The sequence below is a fragment of the Ananas comosus genome, unplaced genomic scaffold (genome assembly GCF_001540865.1).
Source record: "Ananas comosus cultivar F153 unplaced genomic scaffold, ASM154086v1, whole genome shotgun sequence".
NCBI lineage: Eukaryota > Viridiplantae > Streptophyta > Magnoliopsida > Poales > Bromeliaceae > Ananas > Ananas comosus.
Genome location: NW_017890783.1, coordinates 21,308 through 35,119, shown reverse-complemented (window position 1 = coordinate 35,119; position 13,812 = coordinate 21,308). Strand labels below are relative to the sequence as shown.

General features: G+C 46.9%; 1 protein-coding gene across 1 annotated transcript; it reads left to right on the top strand.

Annotated features, from left to right (window-relative positions):
* Positions 1-7,244: 7,244 nt before the first annotated feature.
* Positions 7,245-8,282, top strand: LOC109704235. The gene has a single exon (XM_020225000.1). It carries the CDS (start codon positions 7,245-7,247, stop codon positions 8,280-8,282), a length of 1,038 nt encoding a protein of 345 aa, XP_020080589.1.
* The last annotated feature ends 5,530 nt before the right edge of the window (positions 8,283-13,812 follow it).

Below are 13,812 nucleotides of genomic sequence, written 5' to 3'. Positions count from 1 at the left end.
GGCACTTGAAACTAGTAAACTATGAAACTGCAACATAGGGACATATTGATAGGCCACTATTGTCCGCTACATTCCATGTTAGAGACATGATGACATAGGGATAGGCCGTTGAGATCCTTGACACATTCCATGTTATGAGGCATGAGGACTTAGTACTTGCGACTGATCGTTTGACTACTTGCCATTGTGCTCATTCGCACATGCTTGTGAGGGTCGCTCCCTACAAGCCGGCACTCCGGAGATGGCCATCGCGATACATATTCGCCGTGCGAGATTGGGCGCCGAAGTGGATTGCCGTGGGCCAGGCTCATTCCTAGGGTGGGGATGTTGACTACCACGGGGCCACTAGGCTCGGCACCGGCCAGACAACCTTCGGGTGGGTCTCAGGGCCATAGACAGCCTTCGGGTGGGTCTCTTTAGATTTGACTTGAGTATTCATTATGACATGTGGACAAATGATGACTTAGTGTACTACTTGGACATTGACTAGAATAGTAAACAACGGAACTTTACTATTTCGCATTGTGGACATTATGGTAGTTGGAGACTTTTACTGCATGCATAGTTGACTTCATACTTATGCTATTTATACTAAGTAGAGATATCATGTTGTAGTAAGTTACATATTTACCTGCCTTTCGCTTTCCTACATTTATAGTCACTGACATCTATTGTAGCTTTGGGCCTTGTGGTGCATTCACTGAAGTCAGTAATTGCCCACTGGGAACTATTCTTAATAGTTCTCACGCCCCTATTTCCATGTTTCCTTTTCAGAGCCTTCGGCACCGGCGGAGGCACGGGATCGCGGCAAGGGTGTCGCGTAGCTAGCTCGCGGAGAGTTTCTTTGCCTAGGTGGTTTACTTCTCCGTTTTATATCTTGAGAGAGTGTGAGGTTTTGTACCCTGTGTAGAGAGACCACCTTGTACTCCTTTTAGCACTTGTTATGGGATCCCCATTGTACTTACTTTATGTTTTAATTAGTGGATTTACAGTTTTAACTTTATCCCTTGTTGTAGCATTTAGACTTTTATTATGCTCTGATACTACTAGATGCTTTGTATTATTGCTTTTATTATTGTTGTTTTTAGACGCCTTATATGTTGTAGACATATGGCGGGTCTGGGCACGCGCCGGGCGGGCTTCCGCTGGGTCCCGGGGCGGACAATGCGCTAAGTCGGAAATCGACGGAAAACTTAGCGATGTTTGTGGTGACTCAACCGCCGTTGATCGAGCAGATGAAGCGGTTGGAGTTGGAGGTGGTGGCTCCTGATACACCTTTGAGACTGATGACTTTGGTGGTGGAACCTACACTTATAGAAAGGATCAAAGAAAAACAAGTCTCCGATATGGAATTGCAAAAGATTCGAGCTAAGATGGTTGATGGTTGCACCGGTGACTTCACTTTAGACGGTGATGGATTGATGCGTTTCCGCGGACGACTTTGTGTACCGGCGGACTTCGGCATTAAAGAGGATATTCTTCAAGAAGCACACCGAGCACCGTATGCTATACATCCGGGAGGCACCAAGATGTACAGGAATTTGAAGTTGCTTTACTGCTGGCCTGGGATGAAAAAGGATGTTGGTGAGTTTGTTGCCAAATGCTTAACTTGCCAACAGGTGAAAGCTGAGCACCGAGTTCCCGCGGGAAAACTTCAGAGCCTACCGATTTCAGTGTGGAAGTGGGAAAAGATCACCATGGATTTCGTGATAGGATTGCCTCGCTCACAGGCCGGGCATGATGCTATTTGGGTGATCGTGGATTGGCTGACGAAATCGGCCCATTTCATACCTATCCACACTACTTGGACTGGTGAGAGACTCGCACAGGTTTATTTGGACGAGATTGTGCGATTGCACGGAATACCTACTTCTATAGTATCGGATCGAGACCCCCGTTTTGTGTCCCACTTTTGGAGGAGTTTGCAGGATGCTTTGGGTACGCGCTTGGATTTCAGCACTGCTTTCCACCCCCAGAGTGACGGGCAGTCGGAGCGTACTATACAGACTCTCGAGGATATGCTTCAAGCCTGCGTGATTGACTTTCAGGGAGGATGATCGCAGCATCTACCGATGGCAGAGTTTGCTTATAACAATAGTTATCAAGCAAGCATCAAGATGGCACCTTTCGAGACACTTTATGGACGGAAGTGTAGATCACCACTTCATTGGAGTGAAGTTGGCGAGAGATTGGCGTTAGGCCCAGATGTGCTCCAGGAGGTCGAGAACAAGGTTCGCATTGCTTGGGAGCGACTGTTGACAGCCCAGAGTAGGCAGAGGAGTTACGCTGACAGGCGTCGACGAGACTTGGAGTTTCAGATTGGAGACTATGTGTTCTTGAAAGTCTCGCCGACCAAAGGAATTAGAAGATTTGGAATACGGGGTAAGTTGAGCCCCCGATACATTGGACCGTATGAGGTTTTGGAGCATGTAGGCCCGGTAGCGTATAGACTTGCTCTACCGCCGAACCATCGGGTGTGCACAATGTATTCCATGTATCGGTCCTTCGGAAGTATATCCACGACCCGGCTCATGTTTTGGACGCTACGCCTTTGGAGCTGAGGGAGGACTTGAGCTTTGAGGAGCAACCCTTGAGGATTTTGGCTCGCGAGGTGAAAAGATTGCGGAACAGGAAAATTCCCTACGTGAAGGTGCTTTGGAGCAACCAGGGGGAACGGGAGGCCACGTGGGAGCTTGAGAGCGCTTTGCAGGAGCGCTATCCCCATCTTTTTCAGATGGAGTCTTGAGGTATGGTGTTTGCTTTCGAGTTTCGCAGACGAAACTCCTTTTTAGGAGGAGTGAATGTAACACATTGGACCTTTGCAAATTGAGAGGTTCGAGTGTCCGAGCAGTGTTCTGAGTTTTTCCAGATTTTCTCGGGGTTCGTTGACTGTGTTCCGACCTATGGTTCGTATTCCGAGATTTGCGGTTTAAAGTCTTGCACCAAAACCCGAAAAAAGGGAATTTGGCCAACTCTCGGGTAGCTATCTGGAGGTCTTGTACCGGTACAAGGTTGGTGGTTGTACCGGTACAAGGTTGATGGTTGTACCGGTACAGCCACCGGGCTTGTACCGGTACAGAGCCGCTGAACCCCCGCGAACTCGAGCCTCGGGTTTGTGATTTTCGTGGGGCTTTTACCGGTACAAGGGCCCGTGTACCGGTACAAGGTGGCTGAATTTGAGCAGTTTGAACTGCAGTGGTGTTTTTGCGATTGTGGGTCTCTTATATCAACACCCACGCCCCTAGGGCTGCTCTTTGAGCTTCCCACTGCAGAGAGAAGGTAAGGGGAGCTCCTCCATGCTTCTCCTTAGTTTTGATCTCATTTTTAGCTTGGATTAAGGGCTTAATCTCTCTCTTTTTTTCTTTTGGTGCAATTCCACCATTGTTTACGCTTGAAGCTTGGATTTGGAGCCTTGTTGAGGGAAAATCTTTGAGGTTAGAGAATTTAGAGCCTAGATTGAAGCTTCTAAGAGGTAAGCAACTTATTCTCTCCCTCTAGAATTGAATTTTATTGATGGTTTTGAGATGAAACCCTAGAATGAGGTTTTAGGGCTTATTTTGGGCATTTTGATTCTAGGGCTTTTGAGGCTAGATTGGTTGGATTAGAAGCTTCCTCTAGGCTAGATTGAAAGGGTTCTAGCTCTCTTTTCGAGCTTTAGAAGAGATTTCTCTCTTGAGGTGAGTTTTGACCCTTTTTGCTTTATTGTTAATGATTGAGCTATTTGCTCTTCGTTTCGTTTGGGTGACCCTATTTTTGATGTTTCTAGGGTACTAGGAAGCTAGTGGATACCTCTGTTCGGCGAAACGAAGGTTTCGATTTTGGTGGGTTTGACCTAGCCTATAATATGAGAAATTCTCATATATGGTGATATATGTTTCGTAAATTGGAAAAGCATGCATATTCATACTAAATGTATTTATTATGATTTTTGGAATGTTTAAAATGCCTATGTTACATGTAATGAAATTTTAGATCTCTATGTAGTAGAGGATAGCATATGAGGCTTATGCGGGATTTTTGGCATTCTTATGTTGGATCATATTCCTTATAGTGTAAATGAGTTTTGATTCATGCATTTAAACCTAAGTTTGCTTGAGACATGAAAGATAACAAAAATTGCCATATAGGGGCACCGGACTAGAACATTATGTGAATTAGAGAGCTAATGTCATCAAGCGGCATTGAGCTCGGGACATGTGTGAACCTAGTGGATAAGGCCATTGAGGAATGTGGAACATGCTTAAATATTGAATGTCTAAGTGTCATAAAGGGGCACTAGACCTAGAGAACATTGGAACTTCATTTGTGACTTAGAACTAGATCTTCGAGATGCTAGTGACTATACCATATTAGAGACATGATGATTGGATACTTGAGACGTTGACTATGCTTGCTTGCCATTTGTGCTCATTCGCACATGTTTGTGAGGGTCGCTCCCTACAAGCCAGCACTCCGGAGTTAGCCTACGCGACTTATGTTCGCTCGTGCGGTATTGAGAAGCCTACGGGGTCGAGTGGGACAGACACATTCCAAGAGTGGGAATGTTGTGCTACCACAGGCACTTAGGCGGCACAAGCTGGACTACCATGGGTAGGCCCTTAATTGGAAATGAAAATCGACACAGTGTTAAGTGTGTTATAATCACTACTAGATAGGCTTAGTAGTTGGATTACTTTGACATGCTCGGGACATAGCATTGGGATATATAGTATACTTGCCTGTTTCATGCATTGCTTCATAGTATACTCGGTTGCTTGATAGAGCTATTCTTTATGTATGACATACTGGACCGTAACATTTGTTGCCATTGGACGTACTTGCTTATGATAGAGTAGATGTACATCATACTTACATCATGTTTACTTGAGACATTGTAGCTTAGCATTCCATTAAGCTTTCCTATTGCAGTTATCTTTATTATTATTGCTTATAGTACTTACCCCTTTCCTCTTGGGGCCTAGTGGTGCATAGAGCTGAGGTCAGTAATTGCCCACTGGGAACTATAAATTATAGTTCTCACGCCCTCTTTTTCTCGATATTTTTCAGAGCCTTCCACGCAGGGGGAGGCAAGGGATCGCGGAAAGGGTATCGCCTCGGGTTAGTGTTCTTCGCCGAGGGATCATTCTATAGGTGGCCCACCTCTCTTTATTTCTTTTTGTGAGAGATTGAGAGTTGTACCAATGTATTAGAGATCACCCGTTTTGTACTTTGAGGCCGATATTGTACTACTTCATGGTTACCTTTATTGTTCAGTTATGTTTCTTTTCTTGTTGTTAGAGATGTTAGAATCATACTGCTCTGATATCATTAGTTTTGCTATTTCCTTTCGGCTATATTTCTTGCTTTTATTTCCGCTTCTATTCTTGACGCCTTATATGTGTAAACATATGGCGGGTCTGGGCGCGCTACCGGGAGGGCCTCCGCCGGTCCCGGGGCATGACAACTCCGTTCGACGTTACGAAAATGTTTAAATATAGTTTATGTACAAAAGGCCTAATATGGCACTATTTTGGTTATAGGACGCGGGATCGGCTTTCATAAAGTTCGGGAATCGTCATATTCTACACCTACACGACCATTAGATGTGGGGGGTGCTATCCGAAAACACCGAGTCTCTTTCTATGTCTATGTCACTTCTTTTGAGCATGTTGGTATTATAGCATTCTTGCATGTATGGTACTAAATGGTATATGTTGATTGCATCAATTATCTACTTAAGATTATTGTGAGTGATGTAGAATCATGTGAACAAAGAAAATGAATAACCCTATATGCATGTGAATGTGAGAAAAGACTATGACCATAGTAAATAACGGTGACATTGACTATAGTGACTCGATTGGCATTGAAATGAGAATAGTTAAACAAGGTTTAACCTGAGTGACATTATGTGTAGTATGGCATCAGGACCATTGTGGCTCATATTGGTGGCATATATGATATGGTAGAACCTATCATTAGCATTGAGATATTGAGGCATGAGACAGGTTTGGCTATACCTCCTCAAATTGAGGATGGGATCATGCTCACACGTATTGGTTCCGGCTTGTGGGAGGTCGCTCCTCCACAAGCGGTGTACTCCGGAGTGTATACACCACGGGTGAGAGTGCCCGGCGAAAATCCCTCGGGTTGTTGAGCCTTGTGCCTCCCCCGTTAGACGGGATGTGTAGATTGTGAGTTTGGGGTAAACCAGGAGCACCCCGGGTTGGATTGGGTAAAGGCCAAAGGAAAATGAGAAATGGACATGCATGCATAATTATCATGTATTTGAATGTGAATATCTATCTGTGGATTGCTTTCTTGCAGGCATTGTATTAGAAGTGTATTAGTTGGTTTGTTATCCTTCTTTATTGAAATACATATGCCTGAAATTGACCTAGTGGGCGAATCGGCGTGGTCGGCGGCCGAACCCACTGGGAACTTCATTTTAGTTCTCATTACCACTAACCCTGCAGATCCGTGCGCGAGCGGGGCGGCGGAGGATCGAGGCAAGGGTATCGCGCCGTAGATAGCGGCCTCGGAGTTTATAGGCATACCCTATATTTGGTATACTCAACTTTTGTATGTTGAAATAGTAATGTAAAAATGATGTAATTCATGTATTTTGGTTAAAGAAAAACATGATGTAAATGAATGGGTAAATGAAGGTAAATGTAATAGACAACTTGTGTTTGATTCAAATGTAATCGAATGACATGTGTTGGATGGATAAATGTAATAGCTTAGGTGCTTTCACTTGTGTTTATGTTGTTGTTTGCCCTCGTGCAAACCTTGTATATCTCGCAACTCTCCTTATTGATTTGCTTGTAATATACTTGATGTTAGAGCCTTGGGCGGATAGGGGAGGTGCTGTCCGTTCGGCGTCTGTCATGTGCTCGAATCCGACCAAATTGGCGGAGCTCGAGGCGTGATAGATAGTGTGGTATCAGAGCGATGTGAGAGCAAAAGTCTAGGATGGACTTAGGGACCTTAGGATTGGAAACCTTAGGAGTTTAGGACACGTATAACGTGGACTTGGATATGCGAAGGCTAATTGATTGGGTTATGATGGAACTTCTCTAAACGAAAATAGGGATGGATTCAAGGGAACGTTTGTTTTATTTTAAGGGATTATGTGGGGCGGACGACTACATAATGCCGAGAGTAGAAAATGAACGTACTTGATTGCTTTCGCTTAATTGGGTAGTTATTTGAAACGAGTAAGAGTCTCGAGTGTCGAGTACTGACGTTTCGTTTCAGGACAGATGTCACCGAGACGTTATACCCGTCGGTCCGCTCCGGCATTGCCTGATGAGGTGCCAGAGCAAGTTGGATCCGATGAAGTTCGTGAGTTGCGGGCCCAAGTAGCAGTTCTGACTGGGGCTATGCGACAGCAAGGGGAGCAGATAGGACGGCTTCATGAGTTGGTGGCTCGTCAGGCGGCGGCGGCTGCACCTGTATCTCAGGACCCGCCTGCACCTGCAGCACCTACGCCGGTGGCGGCGGCACCGGTGACGCCTATTTCTCGGACGGCTTCAGGCTCATCGGCTCCTATCCTGGAGGTACTTGAGGCCGAGCAGGAGCGGTCGTTGGCGGTGTTGACGGCCTTCAAGCGGTTTAACCCTCCGACCTTTGCGGGTAATGTGAAGAATCCCTGGATGATGGAGTCGTGGCTTTTCGCGATGGAGGCGTTATTCGAGGATATCTACACCCTTGAGAAGGACAAAGTTCGTTTGGCGGCTCACTGTTTGGAGGGGCCGGCTCGATCGTGGTGGACGAGAGTGAAGAATGGTCGGTCCTTGGATCCGACTACCATGACTTGGGAGGCGTTCCGGGAGATTCTACTGATGGAGTACTTTCCGGAAAGTGACAAGCGAAAGATCAAGAAGGACTTTTGCAAGTTGAGGCAAGAAAGCCGATCGGTGCGGGAGTATGAGAGAGAGTTCTTGCACATGGTGGATTGTGTCCCCGGCTTGGTTCATGGTGACCGGGACCGGGCAGAGGTCTTTGAGCACGAATTGCGGCCAGAGATATTCAAGACAGTTCATGCGCTCTGGCTGAAAACCTATGAAGAGGTGCTCGATCGTGCGCTATGGGTAGAGCGCGGCAACGCCATTGCACGCAAGGAACGCGAGGCGTTTGAAAGGGACAAGGATAAGGAGAAGTCTAAGAAGCGACCGGCTGGTGGATCCACGGAGCAGTCGAGTTCCAAGCGACCCCCTCGGTATCTTAGATCGCAGTGGCAGACAATCAAGGAGTCAGACGACCCCCTTCCCGTGTGTGATTTGCGGTGGGAATCATAGGCCGAATGAATGTTCTCAGCATGACGGGAGGTGTTTCCGATGCGGCCAAGCGGGACACTTGAGATGGGATTGCCCGGGCGGTGTGTCACCTGCTTCGTCAGCTGCTTCGGCTCAGTATGCTCCACGACAGCTTGCAGAACTGCCACCTGCTATGTCTGCTGGGCGCGCTTCAGCACTGCGTCAGCCAGAGGGGTCACGTGCACCGAGTGGACGGGTTTTTGCCACTCAAGTAGAGGAGCAGCCGATTACCGTTCCCGACGACGTCGTGGCAGGTATTATTCTTATCAGAGGCACTAGAGCTAGAGCCATATTCGATACTGGTGCATCGCAATCATTCATAACAGCATCATTTGCACTAGCTCATGGCATAAAGGTCACGCATTATGAGGATTATTGGACGGTGACAGCACCTGGACTTACGTTTCATGTGCATGACGAGTGTTTGGACTGTCCAGTACAAATAGGCGATTGGATCATGCCGATCGACCTATTAGTGTTGAAACGACTCTGGGGGTTTGATGTAATCTTGGGCACCAACGGGCTCTCAAGTATTACGCAGTTATCGATTGTGAAAGGAGGGTGATCACTTTTCGTGAGCGTAACCAAGAGGAGATAGTTTATAAGGCGTGTAATGGTGCGCGTTTCGCGGCGACCATATCGGCAGTAAGGGCAAAGAAAATGATCAAGGGTGGTTGTAAGGCCTACTTGGCGACCATCGTAGACCCTCAAAAGGAGCACCCGGAGTTGGAAAATATTCGAGTAGTATGCGAGTATCCGGATGTATTTCCGGCGGAGTTACAGGGATTGCCACCGGATCGGGAGGTCGAGTTCGTCATTGACTTGATTCCTGGTGCGGCGCCAATTTCAAAGGCTCCGTATAGGATGGCACCGGTGGAGCTTAAAGAGTTGAAGGCCCAGTTGCAGGACTTGCTCGATAAAGGCTTCGTGAAACCAAGCGTGTCCCCGTGGGGAGCACCAGTGTTGTTTGTGAAAAAGAAGGACGGTACTCTTCGACTCTGCGTTGACTACCGCGAGTTAAATAGGGTGACGATCAAGAACAAGTACCCGTTGCCGAGGATTGATGATCTGTTCGATCAGTTGCAAGGGTCGCGGGTATATTCGAAGATAGACCTTCAGTCGGGGTATCACCAGTTGAAGATCCGGCCGAAGGATGTGCATAAAACGGCGTACCGTACGCGGTATGGCCACTATGAGTTTACGGTGATGCCGTTTGGGCTTACCAATGCCCCGACAGCATTTATGGATCTGATAAATAGGGTCTTTCGACCATTATTGGATAAGTGCGTCGTGGTGTTTATCGATGACATGTCGATGTATTCGCGGAGTGAAGAGGAGCACGAGGGACATTTAAGGATCGTGTTGCAAATACTCCGTGACGAGAAGCTTTATGCTACGCTCAAGAAGTGCGAATTCTGGCTTTCGGAGGTGACCTTCTTAGGCCATGTGATATCCGGGAGTCGAATCTCGGTGGACCCACGGAAAATTGAGGCGATTCGAGATTGGGCTCGTCCAACGAGTGTGGCGGAAGTCTGCAGTTTCCTTGAGTTAGCGGGCTATTATCGGCAGTTTGTGGAGGGGTTCGCAAAGTTGACCACTCCTCTCACACGCCTTACGCACAGAGGAGTAAGATTTGACTGGAGTGTCGGTTGCGACCGAAGCTTCCATGAGTTGAAAGAGAAGTTGACCTCGACCCCGGTACTTGCTTTGCCAACGCCGGGAGAGAGTTTCATGGTATACAGTGATGCATCCTACACCGGTCTCGGGTGTGTTCTTATGCAAAATGGGAGAGTCATTGCGTATGCTTCGCACCAACTGAAAAGCTATGAGAAGAACTACCCGACACATGATCTCGAGTTAGCGGCGATTGTTTTGCGCTAAAGCTATGGAGGCACTATCTTTACGGTGAGCATTGTGAGGTGTATACTGATCACAAAAGCCTCAAGTACCTGTTCACCTAAAGAGAGTTGAATATGCGACAGCGGCGGTGGCTGAAACTGATAAAAGATTACGATCTTACTATCCTGTACTACCCTGGTAAAGCCAATGTGGTGGCCGATGCGCTGAGTAGGCAATCGGTTGAGAACTTGACGACAGCGATTACTAGTCAACTGTCATTGCATAAAGAAATGCAACGGTTTGGATTGGAGGTAGTGGCGCCGGAAGTTCCGACTGTCTTGGCGGCACTAGTGGTTCGACCGACCTTATTGGAGCGAATCAAGGAGCGGCAAGTTGATGATCCGTATCTCCAAAAGGTGCGGAGTGATATTAATGATGGGCGCGTCGGTGATTTCGGCGTGGGAGCCGTCGGTGCACTTCGGTTCAGGAACCGATTGTGCGTACCTAAGGACAATGAGATTCGCAAAATGGTGTTGCAAGAGGCGCATCAATCCCCGTATAGTATTCACCCGGGCGGCACTAAGATGTACAAGGATCTAAAGTTGCATTATTCGTGGCCGGGTATGAAGAAGGACATTGGAGAGTTTGTGGCGCAGTGCTTGACGTGCCAACAAATAAAAGCCGAGCGTCGTTTTCTTGCGGGGAAGTTGCAAAGTCTACCAATACCCGTGTGGAAATGCGAAAATATCGCAATGGACTTTGTGACGGGTTTGCCTAGATCCCAAGGCGGACATGACGCGATTTGGGTAGTTGTGGACCGGTTGACAAAATCGGCACACTTTTTACCGATCCACACTACTTGGTCGGGAGACAAGTTGGCTCAAGTTTATCTCGACGAGATTGTGAGACTCCACGGGGTTCCGGTATCAATTGTATCGGATCGGGACCCTAGGTTCACTTCTCATTTCTGGAGGAGCTTGCAGGATGCTCTAGGCACGCGGCTCGATTTCAGTATGGCGTTTCATCCTTAGAGTGATGGACAATCTGAGAGGACAATTCAGATACTTGAGGATATGCTTCGAGCGTGCGTACTTGACTATAAGGGCGGATGGCACAATCACTTACTGATGGCGGAATTTGCATACAACAATAGCTATCAAGAAAGTATTGCAATGGCACCATTCGAAGCCCTTTATAGAATGAAGTGTCGTTCGCCAATTCATTGGAGCGATGTGGGCGAGAAGGTTGTTCTTGGCCCGGAAGTTGTTCGGGAGGCGAAGGAGAAAGTTCGTCTTACTCGACAAAGATTAGCGACGGCACAATCGAGGTACAAAAGTTATGCCGACAAGCGAAGGAAAGACATCGAGTTCGCGGTTGGAGACCGCGTGTTTCTAAAGGTATTGCCGATGCATGGTGTTAAGAGATTCGGTGTTCGGGGGAAGCTAAATCCCCGATTTGTCGAACCCTTTGAGATCTTAGAAAGGGTTGGCGCGGTGGCTTACAGAGTAGCATTACCACCGAGGCTTGCGGGAGTGCACGATGTGTTTTATGTATCCAATCTTCGCAAGTATGTCTATGATCCGGAGCATATTCTTTCGTATATACCGATAGAGCTTCAAGAGGACATGATTTACGAGGAGTTCCCGGCGTACATTGTTGATCGAGAGGTGCGAAAGCTACGGAATCGAGAAATTTTGTATGTTAAGATCCATTGGAGCGAACGCGGCGATCGGGAAAAAACGTGGGAGCTTGAGGACGTGATGAAAGAGCGTCATCCTCATCTCTTTAAGGAATTAAGATGAGGTATGGGTTTTGGATTACAAAATGAGTTAGTTTTGCGGCCGAAACAATTTTTAAGGGGTGGGGAATATAACATATCACTTCCCCGTAAGTCGTGCTGAGTTCCGTCGAAATGAGCGGAACGCGGAAATGAATGAGTTACTATAGGCTAAAAGTGTATTGGAGCCTATATATATATAGTATAAAGGGACCCAAGAGAGTGAAACTGCAATTCTGGTGAAGTTCCAGAATTTTGGCTCTCGGGGACCGGTCCCTGATGGGAGAGACCGGTCCCCGAAAGCGTATCAGCCGAGCAGAGGGAAAAATCGGCTAAGTCCTGGAAATCGAGCTCTCGGGAACCGGTCCTTTGGTGAGAAACCGGTCCCGAGAGACCGGTTGCATCGGGGGGAGACCGGTCCCCTTCTGCGAAGGCTGCGGGGTAACTCTCGGGAACCGGTCCCTTTGCTTGAGAGACCAATCCCCGACTGCGGGATTTGCCCAGTAAAAGCTGTTTGCAAAATTGAAAATGAGATGGGCTTAAGTGCAAATGTGTCATGTGAAGGGTTATTTGAGCTAGGGCATGGGTGAGAGCTCATTTGCTCTCACTCTCACACTCAAACCTTTCCCTTTCTCTCTCTAAAAACCTCTTCTCTCTATCTCTCTAGGGCTTGGACCAAGGAGGGCTTGGAGGAGAAAAGCTTGGAGAAGAAGCTCTCCAAGGTGTAGAGCAAGCTAGAGCAAGGCTTTGAAGGAAAGTTTTGGACTCCAAAGGTGAGTTCTTGTGATTTTAAGTTAAGTTTTGGAATTTTGAGTTTGTTTCCAGTTTTAGGAACCTTGTTGAGCTTGAAACCATGAAATCCATGGTTTTCTTGTAGAGCTCTCATGGTGGATTAGTATGGCTCGAAGTAGAGGCCCTAGGGTTGGTTCAAGAAGCTTGGAAACTTTATTAGAATGCTTCTTAGATGATTTTAAGCTATCTTTTGCTTAAGGATGAAATCAATCTTGGAGCTAATGCTATAGGGCATTGTTAGGGCTCAAATTTGGGGCTTTTGTCCTAGAATTTTCGAGAACGAATTGACCTAGTAGAAACTTAATTGGGGGTCAAACGAATGCGTTGGACAACTCCGTTCAACGTTACGAAAATGTTTAAGTATAGTTTATGTACAAAAGGCCTAATATGGCACTATTTTGGTTATAGGACGCGGGATGGGCTTTCGTAAAGTTCGGGAGTCGTCATATTCTACACCTACACGACCATTAGAGGTGGGGGGTGCTATCCGAAAACACCGAGACTCTTTCTATGTCTATGTCACTTCTTTTAAGCGTGTTGGTATTATAGCATTCTTGCATGTAGGGTACTGAATGGTATATGTTGATTGCATCAATTATCTGCTTAAGACTATTGTGAGTGATGTAGAACCATGTGAACAAAGAAAATGAATAACCCTATATGCATGTAAATGTGAGAAAAGACTATGACTGTCACGCCCCGCCCCGAAACCACTACCAATTTGGCACGGTTCGGCCGCGGCGGCGGACCGCCGAACGGACAGCACCTCCCCTGTCTGCCCAAGGCTCAACAACCGGAATGTGTACAAGAATTTACCCAGGACTTTAAATTCTAAACATACACATTCAACAAGGGCACGAACAGTGCCAGCAACAAGAAGAGCAAGTAATCCACAAGATATACGAGCGAAATAAAGAGAGTACTTTACTAACTGTTACAATAGTTGCATCCTTTACATTTACATCTTTTTCCAAAATGAATACATTTGATCCTCGAAATACATAGCTCTCCAACCTCACCTACATGAATCCCTCTCAGTACATAGGTGTGCTAATGCAAAAGGAAAGCTACAATACTACCACGGCCTCACTGGTCGGGCGCGAC

What these genes read in the sequence shown, in the direction of transcription:
- LOC109704235 (XM_020225000.1), top strand. Translation starts at nt 7,245, where the DNA reads ATGTCACCGAGACGTTATACCCGTCGGTCCGCTCCGGCATTGCCTGAT.